At 43.7% G+C, this 26,540-nt stretch overlaps 1 protein-coding gene across 2 annotated transcripts in view; it reads left to right on the top strand.

Annotated features, from left to right (window-relative positions):
- The window catches only part of FIP1L1 (factor interacting with PAPOLA and CPSF1), a 604,847-nt gene that overhangs the window by 480,454 nt on the left and 97,853 nt on the right, over positions 1–26,540 (top strand). For both annotated transcript variants that reach the window (XM_086962650.1, XM_086962648.1), the window contains exon 13: positions 17,203–17,258. In XM_086962650.1, the coding sequence (XP_086818776.1) occupies positions 17,203–17,258 (56 nt within the window). The remainder of the gene's footprint in view (positions 1–17,202; positions 17,259–26,540) is intronic.

Below are 26,540 nucleotides of genomic sequence, written 5' to 3'. Positions count from 1 at the left end.
CAGATGGATAGAATACATATAGAAACGCAGCTGAATTCCAAAGTGACACATTGACTTTAAACAATGAAATAGCAAAGGGCTGGTGTTTTACACTCACAACTGATGGAAAAATGTTTGCATACACATGAATTTTACATGGAAGAACTTATAGATATATTTATTTTAAGCTATGTGGTGGGATGCTTAACCGAGAGCTGGAGTTAGGTTGCTTGAGGATGTGGGTTAGGTTACGGAGAAGGGTCAGTAATTGAGGAAGTAGTTTGCTAGGTTGCAGGGGATAGACAACTCTGGCCATCATTTTTGCGTTATGAACCCTCGCAGATGAGTACAGAAGGTTCTACAGAGTCGTGAACCAGACGCTTTCATCTTCCTGTAGGTCCAAGAGACTCGTAGCGGAATGGTCTGAAGACCACAAACACCTTAGTAAGTACACAGGGTCCTGTTGTAGTCATGAGAGATCCTTCAAGCATCTGAAAGAGTGTGAAGGGACCCTGTAGTAACAACATACACCAGATTGTTATGGGCATGTCTTCGGGTGCCTATGGAATGCGGAGGAACTGGGCATGCTCTCCAGGAATGGTCTTGAGGTCACTGGGCAAAGTAATGTTCACAAGTTCTTGTCTATATTTTGGGTAGCCAGTGGGTTACACATGGTCATTCTGAGATTGAATAACAAAGGTAAACTGAAAATCGAAGGAAACCAGGGCATAAACGTATTTTTTGTCAGGGTAGATTACCTGAAAGCAGGTGTAATAGAGTTGTTTGTCATTGAGTGGGTAAGGGCCACTTCGATTTAGCAGTAGTGCTAAAAAGGATATGCGACTAAGGATTTGACTTGGGCTGTGTGGCTAATAGAACAATTGATGATGTTTGAGTTTGCAAACCAACAACTGGTGGAGAAGACTGTTTTTTGGTTTGAGTTGCATGACCATCTGAAATATGTGGCCGCTTGTGAAGAGTCATGTCTATTTGTGAGGCATGCAGTGCTGGAGAGTTATAGTACAGTGTTGTGGTGAAGAGCACCACTGACAATAAGGATGAAACATTGAGGCGAGGCCCAGTAGAAGCAAAATCGGTTTACGTGGTCCACTGGAATAACTTTGTGGCTTAGTGTCTTATCCACCAGACAGGCCCATTGTAAGCCATCTGCCAGACAAGCTCATTGTAAGCCAAACTGTTGGATGTCTTGTCATTTGCCCACTAGGATTTGCAGTGGGCACTGTTAAAGGTTACTGGTTGATCCTCTTGGCCTTTTTACATTGATCGGACCAGGCTTCCTTGTTCAAATCACCTGTTGTGATGACATTTCTTAAAGGTTTTTAACATAAGTTGGCCTAGTTATCAGGCTGCTACACCACACATTTACAAAGATGTATTGCCTCGACAGTCAGGTCTGTCTGGATGCACATTTTGCCGTTTGGTCCTGCAAGACACTTTTTTTTATCTTAGCCATTTCAACACCCCACCAACTTGGAAGGTACTGCTTTCGTATATATTCATCAGTTGAGGAATCTGCAGTTAGAAGCACCCATCAGATGAACAATTACTTGCCTTCTATAACACTTTCTGGAAGAAGCCCAATCTAACAGTACATTCCTTACTACCCTTCCATCTTCCCCGTCTGTGGAATGGTCTTCTTTTCCATGTAAAAAGATCTCAGTTTAGGAATATGCACACTGGTCCGTCTAATCTGCTGATTGGCTCAGTGTCTGTGGGTGCAGACAAGCTGCAAAAGAAACCGCCATCGACACGCATGCATGTCTCTTATATGTGGCTTCGTCATTACCGTAGTGAAACTAAGTCTGCGCAGAACAACACAATGCCACCTATAAGCGTGCAGGAGCACTGCTTTTTGAGTTTCCGGATCCAGTTTAGCACCTTGGGATATTCACTAGGTGAGGAATCTGCGGTTTGAGTATCCTCCAGACCTTACCAAAGATAAGTAACCCGTTAGTTTGAACAGGCACAAAGTCCATTGGGAACAACTTACTTTATTGAATATCTGCAGGCCCATAGGAGTGACTGCATCACAATGATTCTAAATATTAAAAGTACAAAGCAAATTTTAGCTGGAACCTAGAAGGAAATGTAAGAAATGGTGAAGGGCCATTAAGGACTTGGTTAGGCTCTCACATCCGAATGCCAAGGCTTACAGAGTGGACGACTAAGGCTCCTTTGTCTAGAGATGCACATGCTTCACAAAGCTATGTGAGGACCTAAAAAGCCAGTCCCTTCTGGACAAGACATGGATCCAGAACCTGAAGGGGGACATGGAACCATTTCACCTTGAAGGCTACTTAACTGACTTCTTTGCCACTGGTTTAGGTGAGATGGAGGAGGTTAAAATGAAAATAAAACCAGAACAATTTTGTAGGGTGCAGTCAACGAAAAGCCACACTCATAGGCGATGTATTGCTCCAAATACCTTCTTTCTTTTAAAGAAATGTGCTTAGCTTTTTTCAAAAACAGTAAGAACTTTTCTTACATGGATTGAGCATACTCCTAATTCAGCGCCTTTCGTAGTTTGTACGTGTGAAGTGAAGCCAGTCATGAACCACTTTGCTTAAGAAATTGTATGATGTTGATACTCCTAACCCTGCAGCCTGCCTAGCTCTTAGCTAGAAATAAAGCCTACCTAATCTCGACCCCGCAAGATGTTGTACAAGCACTACAACTTCATTTTAGTGATGAGGAAATTATTAAGACAAGATAAAGAGAGGCATTATAGGAGAGAAGAAGAACAATATCAATGTTTTAATAGTGTTAAACCCATTGGCCCAATCCCAGAAATGCAAACGGAAATCAAACCTTTCACTGAGATTTCATACGTGAATGTACATATGCACTAGTCATTGGTCCTAAGCCAGACATGGATAAAGGAAGAGCTGGGTGATGAACATATTTGAACAGTTGTTGAGTGTATCCTAAAACCATGAAATATCTAATGTCTAGCTAAGTTAGAACCCTGACTAAAGACCAGTTATCGCCATCTTTACAAGACTCTACACCCTGTTAGGAAGGCTAGTTAGTTTAATGGTAGTTTTCCTGTATTTGTAATTGAATCTATTGTACTATGTTCAAGGACCAGCTATGCTGAAACCAAAGATTGCGTTCTTGCCTTTCCAGAAGACCATCACATGTTTGATTTCAGGAAATGTCTGCAAGAATTTTTATAGAACTCTGAGGGATCATTATAGTTGAGGGTAGATCTCCTGTACTAGTTGCAGGCTACCCTAAGAGAAATTGTAAGTGAATGGACAAGTACAGAATTGGAAAAATACTGGCTGTTCAAGCGGCTGCAAATGAAATCTCTAAAAGGAGTATAGGTGTTGCTTAGGCACACCAGGTCAGTGTATCTGAACCCAATCACCAAAATGATGGGTACCTGGGGAAAAAGTGGACCCAGCAGATTTTACCTCAATTCTTCCTGATAAATCTAAAGCTAGACTTTACATCAGCCCAAGAGTGGGAGTCATTGAAAGGGAATTTTGTGCAAATTGCTTAACAATTAGATCAATTTTAGCCAAATGATATCCATCGGACAAGCAAGATGGATTCTGGAGTATGTAAGCAGAAAGGATTTGATGACCTCAAAACGATAACTGGATACTAGGCCCTTGATTGGGAATGTTGCCTGTAAGACACTTGACCCCATTGGCGAGCATGCTTCAGAACTCGACAGACGGTGATCTGTTCAATTTTCCAAGTTCTAATATATGCAGAGTCGGGGTATAACTTGCATACCAGACTAAAGAGATTTGAAGACTGGAACAGGGTCCTCTGTAGGATATTCCTTTTTACTACTAGTACCGGGAAACAAACGATTTGTTGATGCAGCAGTTAGTTAATGATGATTATTTAACTGATGAAGTAACATGAGTAACCTGAGAATGTTGCCTCTAAGAGCATTAAATGAGGACTGGAAGATCCAATTGTAGAGATGGCACTAATTTTCATAATACTATAATAATTCAGAAATAGAATTAGGCATTTTTTGTGACGTTCATCTATCTTGTTTTTCCATTAGAACAGGCCTTTATCTAGTCCTGAAATACAGACGGACGAAATAGTATATACATTGTTAATTAAGTGTTTTAAAATAAATGAATCTTACTAGCAGTACAGAGTAATGCAGAATGTAAATTTTCTATTAAGGAGCTTCTACGAAAAAAAGTCATATGTATATAGTTATGTTCTCCGGAATCCGGTTTCTTTAAGTTGCTAGGAATTAAACATGTATTTTGTTTTTACCAGTCTACCATATTAATCTACAAATACATGTCCCACTCAACATCAAATGTCAGACCTTGAAAGACGATGCACCCCACGCTTCCTAACTAATAACAGCATTTGCCCATGCATGAAGCCTTACAATCGAAACTGTTAAATCCTGGTGTTTAGCAGGGACAGCAGCATGTTCCTTTTGAATCCTTTTTCCTTTGTCACATGCTTTAAATGACACCTAACACAACGTGCAAGTAAAACACGGGAATGAGGCGTTTCTGACAGACAAATCACGAGATGATGGACTCTATGTCCGGTCCTGATGTTTCATGTGAGGACCTACTGCATTCTTGGTGTTATAGTCTTGCTTTGTTTTCACTCCGCTACTTAGACTAAAACAACTTAAAACTGTTATTTGCTGGTGAAAAATTCCAGGCTGGAGGCAGCCCTGTTATGACCTGAAATAAGGTGGTCACCGTACATGATCGTGAGCAATTAGCTTTGGAATGCATGTGAAAGCATTTTTGCTCTGTGAAAGTGTGGCATGTCTGCCATGTTTCTGTAGTGCACATGTCCACTAAAGGCACTCCCAATATAATGTTCCAATGAAATGAGGAGACTTTGAAGGAGTGGCCAATTGTTTTAGGTATTCGGCGGATGCAGCCCAGTAAGCAAACGTTCTCAGTAGTAATAAAAAGACTTGCTATGGTTCTTAAAATTCCCCAGTAGAAAGCAAAGTTGACACTGCCCACCTTTTCTCTAATCTATAACACAGAGAAGTAATTTTATTTGTAATAAGCCCCACAGATCATATATACATGGGGCAAATAGACGGATGGCTGACGGCTCCAAAACATACATATATATAATTTTATTTAGCGAACAGACAAGTGTCCTTAAGTTGTCAAAATAATTTGTGGTTCTTCTTCCTGAAATTACAACGTTTGGACCATTAAGTCACCAAGCATGGTCCAATTCTTGGGCCATCTGTACCCACCACACTGTACTACCAATGGACTTCTATTATTCATCTTTGACAATTCACTCGTGTTTAGATTGACCTCATGTCTAATTCACAATGAGTGACTAGTGGGATGCAGGATTGCATTGCTTCTTGCGAAGAATTTTGTTGTCTTTTGTGGAGTATGACACTCTTGTGATTAGAAGCGGTCAGACATCCACTTTTACGTTCGAAGTTGCTAAAGACATCTTGGGGACATTTAGAAAGCTTCTGTGGGATTACATTCTGTCTGTTGCTAACCATTGGTTTTGTGGTTTGTATAAGGAAACAGGCTTTCTGCTGCCCCACCTCCCCACCCCACACGCACTTTTTGCCCCAATAATTTACTAGCTACTGGTTGTTTTGACTTTGAGAGTGCACTGAGGCATGCTAATCAGACCCCATTGCTAGTGTTCTGACTACAAAAGATATGTTGAGTTTGTTGTCCACAATTGGCAAGCACTGACTTACTTGTAAATCCCAAGTATTCTGTACCCAGGGTTCCAAGGGCTTGTAAGGTAGAGTGCCCACCCAGGGCTACAACACTGTTTGTACCATCCTGTGTGTGATAAGGTACAAAATGGATCCCAGCCTGTCAATTCAGACTAGAAAGGCAATTGTTACACTGCTAGTTCAACTTTGCCATTACCGTTAATGACTTAGCCACCACTTCCCTTAATATATGTAAGTCTCCCCTAAGAAAGACCTATAGAGCCCTATGGCAGGGAGCTGCCTATTGTTAAGCAAGACATGTAGGTTTATTTATGTCTTAGCAGCAAAACCCTTAAAGTTTTAGTTATGCCGAGGAAAGTTAGTAGCGATATTGGCTAAGACAGGGTTACCAGCTGGCTTCTCAGCCTGGCTAATTTCTAAATGGGACTAACTAACTGGATACTGTAAGGTATCAAATTAATTGTGTAATTAAATCCAACTTGATGCCCAAGTCGAAATTAATGTCACTATTAAAGTTAAGCAAGTTTTAAAAAGTTGCCACTCTGTGTCCCAGTTCGTCCAGTAGCTTTGCACAGGCCCTGGCCAACTGACAGCTTTCTGCCCGCCTGACGTGTGAACAACTCCCAGGCATAGGTACAAAGGCAGATGCCGCTGAGTGAATTGTGACCTCCTCTCCCAGGAAGGCCAATCAAGGTGTTAGCCCAACAGACAAGCTTCAATGTGGAGGCTAATTTTGAAGGGCAGCCAGTGATAACACTCCTGTGCAGGCTGCCTTTTGTTCATGTAGACTGGTTTGGAGACAGTGCTAGAGGGGGAAAACTCATCCCCAAACTGGTTTTTCATGGGTGTGTAACCCTTATGTAGCCACACATCTGTGTTGGGCTACAAAGTTCCTCACAGTAGAGGTAAGGTTCAGACATCTTGAGGGTGGCTAGAATATTGCTCTCTGGGATTACCAAATACCACACATCGCTGGAACTTTGTCACCAAAGAGATGGAGACCTACTAGTCCAGTGGCTAGTGACCATTTGACCCCTTGTTGCACTTTTCTGGGATATAATGGGCACTCCTGGCACCTTGAACTTTAGTACATGTTGGAGTTGGAGAAAGGACCGAAGGACTGCCCTGCTGCCCTTGAAACTGCACAGAGAGAGGCTGCACCATTCAAAAGGTCTGCACCTGATGCACTTTGGGCTATTCAAGTTTGAACTGTGGCTCAGGGAAAAGTTGATTCCTAGCTCTAGAGCAAAACAGTGCCTCCAAGGATTATTCGGCTGACCTCCTGGAACAGCACCAGGGACATCATTGCTGAGGAAGCCCAAACCAGCAAAGCAGTAGCCCCTGAGGAATGACCGCTATACAGTGAGACAAATCCAAGGTAGCCAAATATTGCACTTGAGTCTGCTGGACCCAGGAGTGCTATCAAAGTTCGGATTTGTCACCAAGAGGGACACTAGCCCCCACCAAGGATATTCGCTGTGACTGCTGTGTTGTGGCATTGGTAGCCAAGCTGCAGCTGTCCTTCTACTGTCACACAGAGAGGACATCATGGGACACAGAGTGCAGTAGTCAGTCGCCCCACCCCACCCATAGACTGAGGAATCACCCGCAACTCACCCCTTTCAACTGCACAGCTCCAGGAGCATCATTGAGCATCTTTTTCATCTGTATCCCCAGCATCAGGACTTTTCCATTGCCGTCTGTCGCGATTGTTTTCTGAAGGCTGGACCTAGACTGGAAAAGGCTCTGGTGGCCAGGTAACTGTCCAAAGTAACCTTACTAGAATCCTAGACCTCGCCCTGTCAGATTTGGTCACCCAAGTCAGGCCGAATTGCTGAACTGTTTCAAACTTTCCAAAGGGGTGCACAGTTTTTGTTGACCAGAACTTGTTTGCGGTTGAATTAAAAGTTATTTAATGCTTCTAAAATCTGTATCTCCAGAACCTTCTTGTGGATTTTGATGATCAATGATTCTAAAAATTCATAACAATATGCTATATTTGTATACATTTTTGTTGTTTATCTTTTTTGTCGTGTGACTATCTTATTTCGTTGTTTGGTGCTGTTAACCTCATCGGTGCTCAGGACGGCCGCCGGCCGTCCAACGTCATGGTGGCCGTGTGCTGAGGAAGGCCCCCGGCCGTCCGAATACCACCCACTTATTAATTCTCCCGCATAGCGGCGAAGGGGTTATATGCTTTACAATACGTTCTTTTCTTAAGCCTTGCTGCTTGAAGCCAAAGCTACCCAGTGTTGCCCTTAAGGTTTGCAACTGAGCCTTACTGGACCCAAGACAGTTTTACAAGTCTATTCCTCAATAGGCCCCCACAGCCATATCCTAAAAATTGCGTTTTATATAGCGCTGGCTAGACCCAGTGGTATCAGAGCACTTTACATAAGGTTCCACAGAAATTACAAAATTACATCAGTTACACGTTACATCAGTTACACGAAAAACATTTCAAGAGAGTAGAAGATGAAATAAATAGAGCTTAGAAGGGTGAGGTTGTGGGGTAAAGAGGTAGGAGGTAGATAAGATGGAGAGACGAAGGAGAGTCTGCCCAAAGACCGGCTGGGTAGGTAATGGCCGAGGGAAAAGTCCACAGCCCATCTCCTCTTTAGCTTTTGGGTAGCTCCACCTGGCATCAGCCAAACAGCTAGGTCTCAATGGGAAAACACTTTAAAGAGCAAAGGGGAGGGATAAATGGAGCGTAAAGGAGAAAGAGGGTGGAGTAAAGGACAGGAGGGAGAATACAACGGAGAGACGAAAAAAGTTTTGTCCAAAGACCGGCTGGGTAGGTGACGGCTGAAGGGGTAGTCCACAGCCCATCACCTCTTTAGCTAATAAGAAACTCCAACGGGCATCAGTTAAAAAGCTAGGTCTCCGCGGTCAGAGGAAGGTTAACAGATTTTGTATGTGATGGGATGGGATCAGGGGCAGCTATTTTGGAGTCAGGCACAGAATGATGTTCATGCCTCCTATTGTTGATGAGCCAGTTCCCAGGATTGGGTTTATGAGCAATCATGAGCTTCCCTGGTGGTGAAGGAAGTGGAACATCAGTTGGAATGGGCCACCACTGTCCCTCCTGCAGCTTGAGCAGCTCTAGTGCCATGTTGGCGTCAGGCGCGGCCGGGGGTCATTAAATCACCACTAATACTGCAGGCTGGGTCCCTATGCTCCTTAGGAGCTGTGCACTGCTAGGCGCTCCAGTGATGTGTGGAGCAGGAGATTCTCCTCTAGTGCTGAACTGCTGACGTGTAAGGGGACCCAGTGCTCCCACTAGGCCTGGCGTCCACCGCAGGCGCCATGTTACAGTCTGGCACCGCTGAATTTAATTCCTCCCCAGGGTAAACAAAGTAGTGCTATTGGGGCCGCAAGGGGGTCTCGGCCAGCAAGGGAAGCCCTCTGCAGCGCCTCCCGCTGCCACCAGATGTCCGATTCCTCCCCGCCGAGCCTCAGCTCACCTCACCAGTTTGCTCCACGCTGCCAGGAAATGGCAGCCGCCGCGTCCTCAGCCTCGCGCCACAGTCACTCCTGTGATTTCCTCGCTTTGCCCAAGGTTCAACGCCGCAACCGCAGTGCGATTCCACAATGCGGTTGAAGAGGCAGCTCCTGCTCTCCTTTGGGGATGGCGAGTGAAGTGGCAGCGCACTCCGTCTCACCGGCGTGGACAGAGCTCACTCCTTTGCTCACCATTGACCGCTCACCTTCAGAGCTCCGTCCGTCCAGCTGCTAGACACCGCGGTGCGTGGCCATCAGTTCCAAAAGTGGGCCATGGACCAGGAATGTTTATTGCTGGGTGAAATGGATCTCAACAGCCTCCATTCAAAGACTGAGGTTGCTTAAAGAGCTCTGTCTTCAGAGGGACCTTGGTGTTTACTTTTTCCGACTTTGAAGTGAGAGAATTTGACAATCTTCCTGAATACTGGGGGTGGGAAAGAATTTTTTTCTAACACACAACATTTAAATTACCTGTGCAAGTATTTCAGAATATATCAAAATAAGGAAAGCACAAATAAACAGATTTCTTGTTACTTCTTAAGTGTGCTGGAAAAAAATACTTTAATGTGTGGCAGTATGCTACCACACCATGCATACTCCACGCCACTCCACTCTGCACTACTCTACGCTACACTCTACTTTGCACCACTCCACTCTGCACCACTTCACCCTGCACCACTGAACTCCACTCTTTGCCTCTCTACTCTGTGCCGCTCCACTCAACTCCACTCTGTGCCGCTCCACTCAAGGCAACCCTGCACTCTACGCCAGTGCACTTTGCTGTCTATACCATTCCACTCTACGCAAATGCACTGTATGCCACTCTAATTTACTCTGCACCACTGCACTCTATGCCTCTGCACTCTACACCACTTTACTCTACCAACCACTCTCTTCTCCACCACTGCACTTCACCCTGCACCACTACATTCTGCGCCACTTCAGTCTACTCTACACCACACCACTCTATGCCTTTTGGGTGTCTGTTACAAATCTGTATTAGTGCAAGTACTAACCTGTTGAATCCAGCCGGCTGGGACAATGATAAGAAGACATTCTGACCACTCCCCTCAGTGTACCGCAACGGGAGCAGATTATACTGCTCGCCGGGAAGCACACTCAAGGGAATGGGGAAGTGGATAAAGCAAAGAAACAACCTATGGGCTCTTGACAATCGAGACTGGTCTCCCTTCCTGTGTCAACTGGATACTGTTCTAGGAAAAGTGTGAGAGGAGATAATTTCACTGGTCGGTAATAGGAGAGACAGAGGAAACCGTATAAGAAGCAAGCTCATATAGTCATCCTCTTCCACTGACACTCATCCTCCCCATTCGCTGTACATACTTATTTACATGCCCAATGAAAATGTTTAATCATTACAACAAACAAACAAACAAGGAGTGTAAGGTTCCTCACGCCCTAGGAAATCAATAAAGTCTTGACATGGGTAAGTGATATGTCTCACTGCACCCTCTGACCTACTATTATTCTTAGCAAAACCTAGTGCATGATGTTTCCCAGTCACATAGCATATGTCAAAAATGTACAGGGATAACCGCTCTCTGTCGTAGATAAGGTAATTGAAAGAGTTACAAAAAGCAGCTAAGCACACAATGCCAAAACATAAAAGGAGAGGTTTTGTAGCACTTAGCTCCCTGTAGTACCTCTGTGACTGCAAGCTCTTCCCATGTGACTATGGACAGAGCGGAATACCCAGCCACCTGCTGTGGACCTGATGAGCGTTGCTTCAGTTCAGTGGTTGTCCCTTTAAGAAAGCAGTACAAAAGGGGGTGGTGATGGACGGATCATCTGAACCAATCAAAAACTCACATCCAGTCAACAGATCTGGGTTTAATCCATCACCGTTCTTTAGCCCACTGTGCAACCCCAGTTCAGACATGGCCATATGCAAATTAGTCTGACCCTGTGCCACATGGGAACAGTCCATCCCGAACTGACAAGTCATGCCTTCCCTGGACCGGAAACAAGCTTCCTAGGATCGGTTTCTGGCATTACAGCCGTCTTCAGCCAGGCTTGCTTGAATCCAGTGACAAAGTGAGCAAGGGACTCACGTCTGAGCATACCCTGCCAACTTATGGCGAAAAAAGCGGTACAAAAGGGGGTGGTGATGGACGGAGCATCTGAACCAATCAAAAACTCACACCCAGTCAACAGATCTGGGTTTAATCCATCACCGTTCTTTAGCCCACTCTGCCACCCCAGTTCAGACATGGCCATATGCAAATCAGTCTGACCCTGTGCCTCATGGGAACAGTTCAGCCGGAGCTGCCAAGCCATGTCTTCCCTGGACTGGAATCAAGCATCCTAGGACCGGTTTCTGGCTATCAGCCGTCTTCAGCCTGGATAGCTTGACTCCAGTGGCGCAGTGAGCACGGGACCCACGTCTGGGCATACCCTTATAAGAAGCAAGCTCATATAGTCATCCTCTTCCACCGACACTCATCCTCTCCATTCTCTGTACATACTTATTTACATGCCCATTGAAATAGTTTAATCTTTACAACAAACAAACTAGGAGTGTAAGGTTCCTCACCCCCTAGGAAATCAGTATAGTCTCGAGATGGGTAAGTGATATGTCTCACTGCACCCTCTGACCTACTATTATTCTTAGCAAAACCTAGTGCATGATGTTTCCCAGTCACATAGCATATGTCAAAAATGTACAGGGATAACTGCTCTCCATCATAGATAAGGTAATTGAAAGAGTTACAAAAAGCAGCTAAGCACACATGCCAAAACATAAAAGGAGAGGTTTTGTAGCACTTAGCTCCCTGTAGTACCTCTGTGACTGCAAGCTCTTCCCATGTGACTATGGACAGAGCGGAATACCCAGCCACCTGTCGTGGACCTGATGAGCGTTGTTTCAGTTCAGTGGTTGTCCCTTTAAGAAAGCAGGCACTAAGAAGGAGCCTTCATGCCCAGTCAAGTCGTCAGGAAAATTCCCAACAGGGCACGGTTATGGAAAACGTCTAGTAACGACAAGACACACTCGAAATCAGAGAGCATGTTTAGAAGGAGCACACTGCCCTTCGTTACTACATAGAATTCAGTCCGACAGTACTTGACTGCTGAAATAAATGTGCTGACCAGGATACAGGACAGTGTTTATTGCTGCGCGAAAAATTGACGAGCAAGGACACGGTCAAGGGGCTTGGCCTTCATTCCACTTAATCAAGATGGCAGTCGGATTGTCGGCTCTTGCTCTAACAACCCAACTCCAGGCCAGAGACTCAATGGAAACGGAGTCTGAGTTCTAGCTTGCAGAGTAGAACAACCAGGGGTGCATACTCGGCAGCCAGAAGCATCCATACAAGAGTTAATATGCATCTCTCCCCCTCATCGCTATCGGCCTCCGCTCATACAGTGTAAGCATATTATTTTGTTTTGGTGGGTTTGTATTGTCCCAGCTTCCTCGAACCGAGAGGGGCATATCAGTAAAGTCGTCTGCACCTTGATAGGGTCATAACAATGCCGCTCCACTCTATGCCACGCCACTCTAAACTACTGCAGTCTACATCCATGCTCTCTACGTCACTGCTCTCTACGCCACTGCACTTTACGCCAATGTACTCTACGTAACTCTACACCACTGCACTATACAACACACTACTCTACGACACTCTACTCTGCACCACTGCACGCTCCGCTACTGAACTCTGTGTCCTCTACTCTGCACTCCGTGCCAATGCACTGCACATCCCTCTACTCTGCAGAACTCCACTCTACATCACTCTGTGCCACTGCACTCCATGCAGTCTACTCTCCACCACTGCACTCTATACGCCATTGCACTCCAATACACAACACTCCATGCCACTCATCTCCTTGCCGCTAACTTTTAGCCATGCCGAGCAGAAGCCGCCTTGGTGAGCAACATGGCTAAAAAACAGTGGCATAGGTGAGAGCTATTGGCTGTGCCAATGCTTGGTAATTCAGTATTTAGAGAGGCTTGGTAATTCAGTATTTAGAGAGGCACACACGTGAATCATATTGAAACCTACCATCACAGTCCCACTCTTGATAGTGCACATAGCCAGATTTTTGTCCATCAGTGATCACCCCAAGAGCTGAAACAGATTCACAGCAGTTGCTGTTGCTTCGTATGGTGCTTTCAGTAGTCAGTCGTTTAGGCTGGGTAATGTGTGTACATTCAGGTGCCTAACGTGTATCACCAGAAAGAACCTACATCTTGTAAACTCTATTAGGACAGATTTGAGGCCTAAATTCAGTCCATGAAACTGACCGTTTGCTGCTTATAAAGAAATGTGTAGCCTAGCAGTGCCTCTGAAGGATCTGTATACAGAATTGGGCATTTTGCAGGATACCATCTAAACATTTTAGAACAGAAGAGAGCTGGTATGGCCTTCCTAAGGCCAAGTCATGCATCCGCTGTACTCGTGGCGTGGCCGCAGCTCATGTCCTGCCACATTTTGATGTGATGTTGAGCACCCGATCTGGACGCGGTAGTGTTTTTGGTTTTGATGTGTACAGCTAGACATCGTTCTATATTTCCATTCATCTTTTGATCTATTTAGGTTACACGCATGCATATAGATAAATATAGAAAGACACACAAACACACACTTCCTTGACATTCTGTTTTAATTGTCAAAACCAGGTCTAACGCTATGGGCACCTATAATCACATTTATAATTGCTAGGCACAAGAACTCTTTCTGAATGAAATCTTCATATCCAACTCGCTTACTACAAAGGGGAAAATATAAATACATCCAAATGTCATTTCTGAACAGGTGGTCTTCAAATGGACTGCTATAAAACATTTTTTTACAGCATAGTAACTTAACATCTGCCAAGCACAGCTCTTTAAATAGAAACTAACTTTCATGCTGGAATACATATGCTGGAAAGCTAAGCAAGAATTATACTTCGTCTGATACGTTCTATAGTTTCCGCTTCATTAATTGTAAAAATATGTTCTTCTTTATCATGTTTATAGCCAGCAATATTTAGGATCACAGACATTCCCCAGTCATGCAATGAACAGTAGAGCTATCTAGGAGAGGCTATTTGCTAAATTTGTCAAATCTATGTGAAATATAACTCTGATATATAAGTAACTTTATATTCTCAAAAATTGCATCTTTTCCACTGTCAAACATTTTAGAAGCCATCAGCAAGTAATATTAAATGTGATAATGAATCAGAGCTACAAGAAATGATCATGGAAAGAGGGTTTCTGATGAAGCTTGTCTTACCTGTTAATTGCCAAGGGATTCCAGAAGCTATGTTGTAGTTTCACCAATACAGTTCCACCCATAACTGCTCAGCTAAAGTTTTTTTGTGCCTTAGCACCTAAAAATACCTTAACCATGCCACAAACCACATGGGGATATGTTATGTACAAATTCCCTTGCTCTTTGCCGATGACCATTGGAGATGCACAGAATGCTATGAGAAATGGTCAGTTGCCCTAAAATCCTTAGTGCTTTTAACAGTAGCCAAGAGGTCTTTAGTAAACTAACATTTCCAAGAGCTGCAGTGGTCCTGCGCTGTGGTTCAGAATAACTGGGGAAGAAATTACCTGTTAAGTCAACATGTTGGATGTGGTCAGGTATATCCTTTTGAATTCGAAAAACCCATTAAGTGCTAGTTGATGGACACCAGGAATTCTACTAAAGATCTTACATTCAGTGACAATTCCTGATTCTGGTGGTAATAAAATTAACAACAAGTTAGAATTACAATTGATGTGGGAATACTTCATTCCCGATGTTGCCACAACTGCATTTCACCAGCTGTAAGCTGGTGAAATTCTCAGATAGGAATCTGATCAAAACAAGGAATTGCCAAGAAATAGAAAGCCAAAACACTGACTCTCATTGTAATTGTCCATTGATTATTGGACTAAATTCAACTCCTCGAGTGGAAAAATGGCATGCAAATGTTTGTGAACTGTTTCTTTCTTTCTGTGGTTAGCATTTTAGTCCGAGCCAGGGCTTGAACTGTTGATCTGGTATCAGAGTGAGAACTGTATGGTTTTCGGGTAAGTAGTTAGAGTTGAAATGAGGCAGATGTAGTCAATTTAGCTATGTGATCCATTAGGTTGAGAAGTTGGTGTATAAGAAAGCGAAAAGAATTGGTATGTGGTACCAGAGCGGTTAATAACCCTCGAGGGTGTAGGGATTCTAACCACTTGAGTATGGGTGGTGCAGAATCATTGCATTACAGAATACACATAGTTTTGTTTTGAATTATTTTCTGGAAGGGGGTGGGCATCCAATTGGTTAGCTTTTCAAGGAAGATCTTCAGGTTGCCCATGCTGGCTGGGTCGTAGACACTTAAGTAGCATTATATATCATTACCAAATTGATGTACAGAGATGCTTTTGTCTTTAGTTACCGTGGCTAGGATTCCATTTAAAAGTTATAGAGACATGGTGAGAGGAAAGAACCTTGAAAGACATAACTTTTGGCTAGAATTTTGGGTGACTTAATCCAGTTCAGTTTAACAGATTTTGATCTTGAAGTTGGGAGGGACTGGAACTAATTCACGACTCTGTGTTTGAATCCACCTCTTGAGGATAGAATGTGTATGATATGCTGGTGGTTAGGGTATTTAAATCTGCTGAGCGATCACGCAGTACCAACAGGCATACATCCCCATCATCAAGGATTTTTAGCGCCTCATCCAGTACCTGAATTGTGCCTATCTCTGTGCTGTTTCTGGAACGGTACCAAGCTGGAAATTATTGAGTATGTTTGTTATTGGAGATGTGGGTGTGGAGTTGTGGGACTGCTGCTTTCTAAATAACTTTTCCTGGTAACGAAGGTTGGAAATCGGTCTAAGGTTTTGTAGTTTGCTGGGAAGGTTTGACATTTTGATAATTGGGGCTATCTGAGTAGTATTACGTGAATAAGGAAAGTGCCCGTCTAAATGAACAACTAATGATTCGTATAATTTAAAGTCCCCTTGTCTAAAACGTCTTTTCGGTGTTCATAATTATAATTTTTTTAAAGATGGTAAAACGTTAGGAGGTACTGCTTGTGGATTAGTGTATGCATTTCTGTAGCCTATTTAAAACATAGAACATCTAAGCAAATTCAAGTAGCCCCTTTCTAATGTAGCTTAATTGGCAGGTTCATAAAGTTATTTGCATAGTTCAGAAAAAGAAATGAGTAACCAGCCATGGACACGAGACAGAAGTGAGTAGGGCTCTTTATTAGATCACATATTCGCAAATGTAAACGTTCTGAATGCACACTAAGAAACTGACCTATCCACCTCCTCTCTGCTTCCTTTCAAATCAAGTGTCCTTCTACAAGGCACATGAGTAGATTTATTTTATCTGCTTCAGGTATATGCTTTAAGGAATGCAGTAGTCTGATCCTCTATAGCTCTCTAGAGAGTTGCAGTAGCAAAGTAAAACAATGCAATGATTTCTAGGAATTTGAAATAAAGAAACACATTTATGTGCACAGTTATTTAGGGGATGTGGTGCTGGCAATGGTCTCTAAATAAATGGGTTCTATTCTTGCCTTCAGCTCTTTGCCAGAAATGGTGTGAATTTGGTTAACTGACTTTAGCTCACATTGTTTATTTAAACTTGTATGAATTGTTTTCATGTGACTCTGAAACCCCCCTGCATTATGCTCTATGAATTGCACGATTTGATCGCCCATCAGATGCGTATTTCTGTATGTTCTCAGGCAACTACACCATACCATTCTATATACCGCACTTCAAGTCTGAGATACTCTCCAAACAAGCACATATTTCTGCAAGCCCTCAGCTGCTCCTTTAAGCTAACTCTGCTCTAATACCGTAAGAAATAAATACTGGTCTGTCTCAACTAATACAGCTCTTTCTCAGGACAAGTTTTACACTCCTCTGAAACGAATAATCTGTAGAGAAGAGGAATGTTTAAATCTAGGCAAATATTTTAAGTAGAATCGTCCACTAATCCAATCGATTTTGCTAAAGTCTATAATTTTGCTCAGTCTGTGTCAAGTTGAAAGTGTAATTTTCTTCTTTTAAAACAGTGGCCATCAGTCTGGATATGATGGGCGATCCGGTCCTGCATTTCCATATGGTGGTGGTAAGTTCACAAATGCAGGAATAATTCAGATTATGTTGTAATTGTTTTACATTTATTCTGTACATATTATAGACCTGCCACAGGGAAGCAATCTAGTCTTTACTCTCTTTTTAAAGACAAAACATTGTTTTTAGACATGGTAATCACACTACAGTGCAAAATCCACCTTCTTTAGCTAGTTCTGAATACCATCTTTCCGAGGTCCTCTGCAAAAATTATTTTAAGTCATTTGGGCTACAAAAGAAAGTCACTACTAGTCCTTTGTTGAATATATTCATCTTTTTGAGACCAGCGTCACTTCCCGGTTATCTCCCAATTTTGTCCTGGCATAAAGTTTCCCTGATCAGTGAGTAAAAGTATGTTTGTGTGATTTGCCCTTGCAACTCTTTGGCATTTATATTCAGCAAAGCAGCGGGCCTGTACGGGGCACATGGTACTAAATTTATACTGGCCTTTGGAATCAATGCATTGTTTCTGTCATTAAATCTGAGGTTGTGGCTTAACCTACACGAGAAAGGAATTAATATGCGTGTTTCGTAAATGCATTATTTTAAAAGCAATACTTTTTTTCCCTCTTTTATTTTTATTTAAACATACATTTAAATTGTGTAGTCCTTGTGCATTTGTAATTTTGTTAGTACATATGACTTTTAAAAGCAACTTTATGGAAGTAGATGTACATGTCTTTTTCAATGCGATTTGTGAAAGCTTTGATGTGAGCAATGGAACCAAGAAATCATTTTATTGTTCCAAATCGACTGTCTCTTCTGTGTAAAATGAGCTGCCGTGCCTTAACTGAATTCCATGAAAAGAGATTGGTTTAATTTTTTATATTTTTTTACATGGATGTAGGATTGATTTTTTTTTCTCCAGCTTTTGAGTTACATCCTTTCTTTGTAAGAGAAAGTCCTGTTGTGATTCATTCACATTTCATAAAAGGTTCAACAGGCTTTCTGCCTTGGTCTTGAAGCGAGCTAGAAGATGTCTCTCCAAACTAGGACATTTTGAAATGCTTACCTGCTACATGGCCAGCTAATGCTTTAATTATTAATTGAATATGATCCAGGTATTTTTCATGAATATTTTGCTACATGTTGGGTATTTTCCTATTTGCCCAAAGTTTTATTCCCGAAGCTATACGTCTGGGATATGGCTAAAACTGATATGGAGCCTATCAATGACTTTCCCTATGTTTCTTAAAATTGTAGCTAATTAATATGTGATCAATCCTTAAATAGGATGTGTGGATGTAGGGAAAAGCCAAAATAGGCTCAGACCGAGGGTTCAGCTGTTTCTAAGCCTCAAACTCTTCTAATGTTTTGAAGATGATTTATTCTGTAGAGCATTTGTCTTCCTCGCACTGTCTGACATCTGGCAACAAAAGCAATGGGAAGGAACAGCTAGCCTATGAACAACTATGCCTTTAGCTGCTCTCTATATGATGTTTGATTTCTATGGATGAATGCAGGGTTGGACTGGGACAGAAAATAGGCCCTGGTAACAAAATAAAAAGGGCCACTAGTGAATGAAATAGCTAAAAAAGTAACATATGTATGCAAATCAGGGCAGTTTTGAACTTATAAAGACACACAGTATTATTGTGTGGCATGATGTGGGGAACTGTATGCATTTGTGCTTGCTGTAGGCACTTTTTGTGCAATACCAGTGAAATAAACAGCAAAAACTGGCCCACCAGACCACTGAATAGGCCCACACATTATTGCCCTATAGGCCAGTCCGACATTGGATGAAAGTGAAGATGGAGGGAGGTCAAGAGTTAGCAGCCTCTGCTTCAAATGCCCGACTTGCCATTTGCACTTTGAGGAACTTTCCCCGCAGTAAAAAGAGATTTTGGCTTTGAGGACTCATTGAGTCAGCACATATTGCTTTGATCAGAAAGGCCAGTGTATCACTCGTAAGGCATTAAACGTAATATGTAAGCTAACAGGGAGACAATCGATAAGAGCTTTTGTCAGAGATAATTGTTGCAAATGTCTGGTATAAGTGACTTATAAGTAAACATTTGGGCTGCAGCATTTTACAGTTCTTGCATTGTAGTCAGCATGCATTTAGGCAGTTCAAGATGAAGGTCAATGCAATGCTCCATCCTTGACTGAACCATAGCCTATGCTGCAGAGACTGTGTTTTATTTCGTTTCCCGCAATAGCGGCAGCACTCTTTCTGGAAGTTATAAAAATTGGAAGTTGCACAGTTTAAAAAGCTTCAGTTTGCTGGATAAAATAAAAGTCCTTATCAATGAGAACGTGTAAATTACTGACTGGTTGAATACGTGGGACAAGCTCAGTTAAGGTAGTTGCATTTTATTCAGTGGAAAATGGCATCGAAGCCTGATTTACTGCTGCTGTGGGATTAGAAGATCCAATCCGTAGAAAGATCTGGGTGTCATCGACTTGCGTGAACAAGTGCAGCCCGAAGTTAGAAATTAATCTAGCCTGCGGACTCCAATAGGCAAATAAGAGCGGCCTTTGGAGAGAAATTGTTTATTTGCTGATCAGCTAGAGTTTAAGCCATGATTTGAATTTGTATTGTTTTTCCCCTCCGTAAATGGGCAATTTTAGGGATAAATTCAACAACAATAAAAAATCTTCCCAAAGTAAATTAGATCGCTCACCTTCCCTTTGATAAAATATAATAATCATGTTAGTCATTTGGTAAGTTTGTTTTAACAGTGGAGAAATTGTGCACAGTGGCAACTCGAGTTGTTTGTGGATTGTAAGAAGGAAAGAAATATTGAACAGGTCTTCAGTGACTAAGAGATGTTCTAGTTACTAGGTCCTAAGTCGATCTTTTAGATACAGGACTAACTAGCATGTTTTTCTGATACGATACTCAAAACTGTTTACGTATTCATTGAATGGCTTATGTTAAGCTTTATCATTTTAATCATTGTCTGTCATAAAGTGCTGCACCATTAGTGTACACCACGAGAAATTTGTAAATGTGAGGGTGTATCTTAAGTGTAAAATTTGTGATTTCCTTATGTACGGTAGCCCGTCTGTAAGATCATAGTCCCTAGAGCTTATAATGCACATGTGAAAAGGTCCCCCCCCAACATTATTAGCCCGTTCAACTGAAAAAGTGAAAGATTGCCAATCATATAGATAACCAATCAATACCCAACCATCCCCTGTGGCCCTGCCGATCATTCATTCATTAACTTAGAGGTGGAAAAAAGAAAAACAACAAGCATTTACAATGCAACGGTTTCGCCTTCGGAAAAGTTAGAGCTATTGGCATTGTAAATGACAAACTTTTTATTTATGTGTTGGTTTTGAAAACAGATAAATAAATGGCATTGTCATTTACAATGCCAATAGCTTACTCTGTCGCAAATGCGAGACGTATTGCATTTGCACACACACACACCACACAAGAGCCCCCCACACACACCACACAAGAGCCCCCCACACACACCACACAAGAGCCCCCACACACACACCACACAAGAGCCCCCCCACATACACCACACAAGAGCCCCCCCACACACACACGCAAGAGCCCCACACACACTTGCAACTGCTATTATAATCACATTAAATGCACGATCGTGTGTAACTTTTATGTGTTCATCGTGCAAAACCCTGCTGGCAAGCATTGTGTTGCGCATTAGAGAATGTCATGCAACAGGGTCAGATGCGCCAAAGGTACTCGAAACATTTGGAGAAACAACAAAACAAGTATGGTTTTCCGGCAGACAGCAAGATATCTTCAATTAGCTCGAAGTGTATTTGTAACGAAACATCGAGTCAGAGTACGGAAAAACACATTTTATTGCATGTTATTATTCTCATACTATTGCATGTTGTTATTCACAGCGGATCCAATGCTACAGTCAGCCAATAGTGTATTTAAAAAAAAATTAACTTGCACAACATCACAATGTAAAAAAAAGCTACACATCTTAAAGGACGGATTCGTTATGCCCTGGATTACAAAAAATCTTCTATTAGTAGAGGTCTTGGCGTCTCGTCATTCTGATTTTCTGAAAAGGATATTTGAATTGGGGTATTTAAAGTGCTTTCTTGAGTCTACTGTTAAAAACAGACACCATAAGAAATTCAGACTAGGCCTGTAGTAAAGTTCCGACTCAAAAATTGCCCGCAAATGGAAAGAAAGAATGGTTGAATGGCAACACTAGGTGCTATCAGTTCGGGCATTGAACAGACCAAGGGAGAGACAATAGACACCAAAGACAGACTATTATGGACTGGAGGCAAGCAGAGCAGCTTGGACTATATCAGGAATCTAGCAATGCACAATTCCTGGTCCATGGTACTCTGCGGTAGGTAGGCCTGTGGAAAGGCAGGACACTGCTGGGCCCAGGGACACATCGGAAATACGTGAGTCTCACGAGTGCGCTGAACACATTGACGCAAGAAGAGCTTTAGCCGGTTTGGCCATGTGCCTGCCGAACTAATAGCTGGTGATGAAGTCACCCCGAGCCACGGTCCTCGTGAGCGAGGAGGTACGTGACCACAGTCACAGAGCCCGCGCGTGGACCTCCGGCGCAGCTGATGCAATAACAAGATGGAGATGGGAAACTCACTCGATTAGCCTGGCATGATAGATGGATGAGCCGTGACTCTGCTAAGATTCATGAAACCCCCCTGGGCCAATCACAATGCCGCGGTGGCCCCTGCCTGGGACCCTGCGAAGTGCACAGCAAAAGCATATGTAAACAAGGACCCATTTGAATGTTCTTGTTGGAGACATCTGGGAATTAGCAAGGCGTAGGGCAGCCATCTTGAGAGCGTTACCGCCCGGGAGTAGCTGCTCTCCCAGCTCATTAGCGAGCTATTCAACATTCCGCCTGTGTTAGACACTGTCGAATGAGACCGTCACTGGTCAGAGGAAACCACGTTATTTTTTTTACATCGATTTCTTATACTTTCCCATCTCTAGTTCAACAAGCAGCAGAAACGTGGCGGGCAGGCACACGGACAGCGGGAGGGGGCGGGAAAGGAACGGACAGCGGGAGGGGGGCGGGAAAGACACGGAAGCGGGAGGGGGGGTGGGAAAGACACGGACAGCGGGAGGGGGGGGGGAGGAACGAACTCACCTGGACTTCTTCCGGCGGCCGTGGTCGGCATGGAGTGACAACAACAAACCCAGAAGGAAAGAAAAACGAAACTCCGCCCACCGCCCAATGACGATGCAAAAAGGGTGGAGAGGGAAAAAAATGCAGGAACGCCCACGAATCTGGTCCGGCCATGACGGACAGATCTCTGTTCCAATGGCTAGCCTCCATTTATGGAGCTAGCCAATGGAACAGAGGGCAGATTCAAGTCCCCCATACTGAGGGGCGGAGCTAGGAGCTCCGTGCCCCAGGTGAAACCTAAAAATGAGGGGTAGGAAGAGTCTGCGTAGTTTGAGTCTGATTTGGACGAGAGATTTAGTGTGTAGGAACGAAGAAAAGAGTAAAACCTTTGATGATTGTTCTGGTGCTGTCATCTTACAGGATAAATCTTTATTGTTCCCTTTAAGAGTCAATGATTAGGCCTGTGTTAAAAAGGGGATGTCGGTGAGGTCTGAAGAGTCTAGGTTTTCGGCTGGCATGAAAGTGGTCAGAGTGGTCAGAGTGGGTAGAGAGGTGGTGGAGCTTACCTATGTCAATGTTTAGAGTTTGTCCAAAGTTGTGAAAGTGGCGTAATGATTATCTCCTGGGTGTGTACATTTTTGTACATTTAGATTCATCATATGATTCATCATATGTATATATTTTTATTATTGAGCAATGTTATTTACGTTCTTGTTGAGTTTCACACAAATTTCTGTATATCTTTTGTTAAGAAAGGGGTGTGTGTGGTGTCCTGTTGTTCTCGAGTGGAATCTGGAACAAGGAGTGCGCGGACCAGATTCCACATAGGGACGGTTGGCCCAGTTTGATGAAAAAGCTATTTCTCAATTCTTCCATCTGAATAAACTTAGCTTACTGGATCTTATCATCCATTCTGGAGAATATTACACCTGCCCTTTTACTTCAGTTGTTGCACAGTACATCTTTTTTAGTCTGTAAGCACTATTTTCTTTAATGAGTTTCTCCTACTGCAGGCACAACATGCTTTCCTGCAACATTCAGTGCGCTATGCGCGCTTTAACCTTCTGAGCAGTCCAGGACAATGTCAGCCGCTTCTTTGAATAGCTCTCGCATTTACAAGAGTTTGAGCTATTGGCATTGTAAATGACAATGCCTTTTATTTATGTGTTAATTAGCAAAACAGACAAATAAAAGGCATTGTCATTTACACTGCCAATAGCTTAAATTCTCACAAATGGGAGACCTATTGCATTGCAAATACTTATTTAATTTTAAGGGTTGAGTCTGACTGTCTCCAACTCCCTCAGAAGGCATTATATAGCTTCAGAAGAGGGCAGTCAAAGACGCAAGTAGTGTTTGTGAAATCGTTACTGTAGCACGTTTTTCACAAAGTAGCGATTCACTAAACTCATTCACAAATGTTTGTGATTCACTAATGTGAAACTCATGTTTCAGGACCTAGGTGAAGAGGCAGCAGGTCTGTTTAAAAATCACAATTTTTGAGATTTTGCGAAGCTCTTTATACTTTAGGTCCGTGATTTCTTTTCAATTCGATTTCTTTCATTCAGGGCTTAGAAAGTAGTATACTCTGTTTTATAAGCCAACTCTCCCTACTGTATTATTTATATACCCTGGAGGATGGCAAGGAGAACAATTAGGCTGGAAGAAGATGATAATGACTCATATGGATACCAATGAATGAGCCAGGAGAAGTCAGGCTGGAAATGTACCTGCAGCGGCTGATTCATAGCGTCCCCCACAGTGTCAAAAGCATTCTACATATCTGCCACTTTAACGAGCGATGAACTGCAGACAGAAGCACAGGAGCCAGCTTCTGAAAAGAGGGAATAGGGAGATTCATCTCCAGTGAAAACATCTCCCATTACATTTTCAGTTTTCAATATTTTTTTTATTAATTGAGAGGTGCAGGGCTTGAAATGGGTGTCCCAGTTTGCATAACACTTGGATCATACCTATAGCCAAAATACAGATTTAAGTTATGGAATTAGCTTGACGGGTACACATGGTGAAACCAGCTGTAAATGTTCTTTTGAAAATAAAAGACCCAATGTGGATTTTGACGGGGCTGACTACTGCATTTAAGGACTGCAGGTCAGAATTTATCTAGCATATCTTTCCCTTGATTTTTTAGAGAGAGTCAGTTCACTTGGATGCGCGTCTGAGCAGGCTTACAATGGTGTATACGCATGGAAGGATCTGTGTAGGAATGCGTTCTATAAATGCACACAGGCATCTCGGCCTTGGTATAATATGAATTCAGTTATTATTGAGATGTGGCTTGCCATCCCGGCCAATGAATGTAGCCAGGACCCATAAAGAGACCCATGTCTCCAAATGTACCACTCTGAGGGCCATCTATATAATGTAAACTGAGCCTGGTGTAGTTTATGTGCGCTTTTAGGTGAGTGTAAGGGCCCAGGCATGGGGTAAAAGCGCCATATGCATGTGGATCGGAGTGTTTCTGTCCACACAGCGTCTCGAGGTGGACCAGTGCTTAATTTGTGCAGATGGTGGATACAAACTCTATTTTGGGAATTACGACTTAGATTTTGACCAAGAGCAAGAGAGAAGAAAGGCAGAAAAGAGAAAAATGAGGAGGAAGGCTAAGATAGGAAAACAGTGATAAAGAGAGACAATCAGTATTGAAGAGAGTGAGGAACAAGACGGACAATGAACAAACATCGGTGGTAAAAAAAAAAAACAAGCATTTACAAGGGGCCGGAGACACAGACCGCGGGAGGGGGGGCGGGAACGGGCACACCGAGAGGGGGGGGCGGGAACGGACAGCGGAAGAGGGGGCGGGAAAGGGCACACCAACAGCGGGAGAGGGGGGACGGGAACGGACACACGGGGAGAGGGGGGCGGGAAAGGGTAATCAAAAGGCAGCGCACTCACCTGGACTTCTTGGAGCAACGAGAAGTCGACGGGCCCCGGCGCCATCTTCGGCGCAATGACAAAACTAGGCTTGAATTGTGCCCTCCTTTTCTATTGTTGCCTGTTGCTACATGTGTGCTGTGTTTTTGGCCTTCTAAGGTTCCGGTTGCATTCTGGCACTTTCGGCCGGCTCGGGAGGCGGGGATCTGCTGTGGGAGGGGAGGGGGAGGCGGGGATCTGCTGTGGGAGGGGAGGGGGAGAGCGGAGGCCGTGTTACAAGGGCATCGGGACCGGCTGCGGCTCGGGAGGCGGGGATCTGCTGTGGGAGGGGAGAGGGAGGCGGGGATCTGCTGTGGGAGGGGAGAGGGAGGCGGGAATCTGCTGTGGGAGGGGAGAGGGAGGCGGGGAGAGCGGGGATCAGCTGCGGCTCGGGAGGCGGGGATCTGCTGTGGGAGGGGAGGGAATGCTGCAAAGACAATGGGACACAAGGGTTGTTTTGCTTCTGTGGGAGGGGAAGGGGACACGGACGGCCGGCGGGAAACGTGCACAGGACAGCGGGGAGGGGGGAGGGGAGACGGCGGGAGGAGGGACACAGAGTAAGGCAGGACAGCAGCAAGCACGGCCCGGCCGGACCAGATTCGGGGGCGTTCCCGGCTTTCGGCTGACGTATCATGACGTAGCCAAAAGCCAAAGATTCTCGGGAACGCCCCCGAGTCTGGTCCGGCCATGACGGACGCCTCTCTGTTCCAAAGGCTAGCCTCAATTTATGGAGCTAGCCAATGGGACAGGGGGGCGTAATCCAGAGTCACTACTGCAATCAAGAGATTTCTCTGGAGGCGGAGCCTAAAGGCTCCGTTCCCCAGCGAAACCTAAAAAGGGCAAGACAGTGGGATATGTATTCAACATTTCCATAGTAAGAAACTGATGTGGGAGCACACTGCTTCACTTCCCAGCAGAGTCGCCCCTAGGCATCATGGTAGATGCAGTTCGGTTCGCCAAGCGTGTACACTTGGAAAGTCTCTTGAGTGTTTCACCAGGTGGGTGCAGATTAGTGCTAACATTTCCATAGTAATCACCTTAGTTTTCAAACACCGCAATTTCTCCAATTGTTTTCGTGTGCTGGTTTCTGCTCGTGCTCATTACCAAGGGCCAAAGTATTTCTCTCTTGCCCTCAAGCTCTGCTTCTTTACCTTTTTCTATGAGCTTTAAATGTCTTCTTTGTCACAAAAACTTAATAGTGTCTGCTTGTGAATTACTGGAAAATGCAAAAAGGATGGTTGGAATGCATCCATTTATCTCGTAGACTCGTGTACTTGTGTAGCTGTGAT

Source organism: Lissotriton vulgaris, chromosome 3_1 (assembly GCF_964263255.1).
Source record: "Lissotriton vulgaris chromosome 3_1, aLisVul1.2, whole genome shotgun sequence".
NCBI lineage: Eukaryota > Metazoa > Chordata > Amphibia > Caudata > Salamandridae > Lissotriton > Lissotriton vulgaris.
Note: the sequence above shows the minus strand (reverse complement) of the source record. Positions and strands in the feature narration are given on the sequence as shown.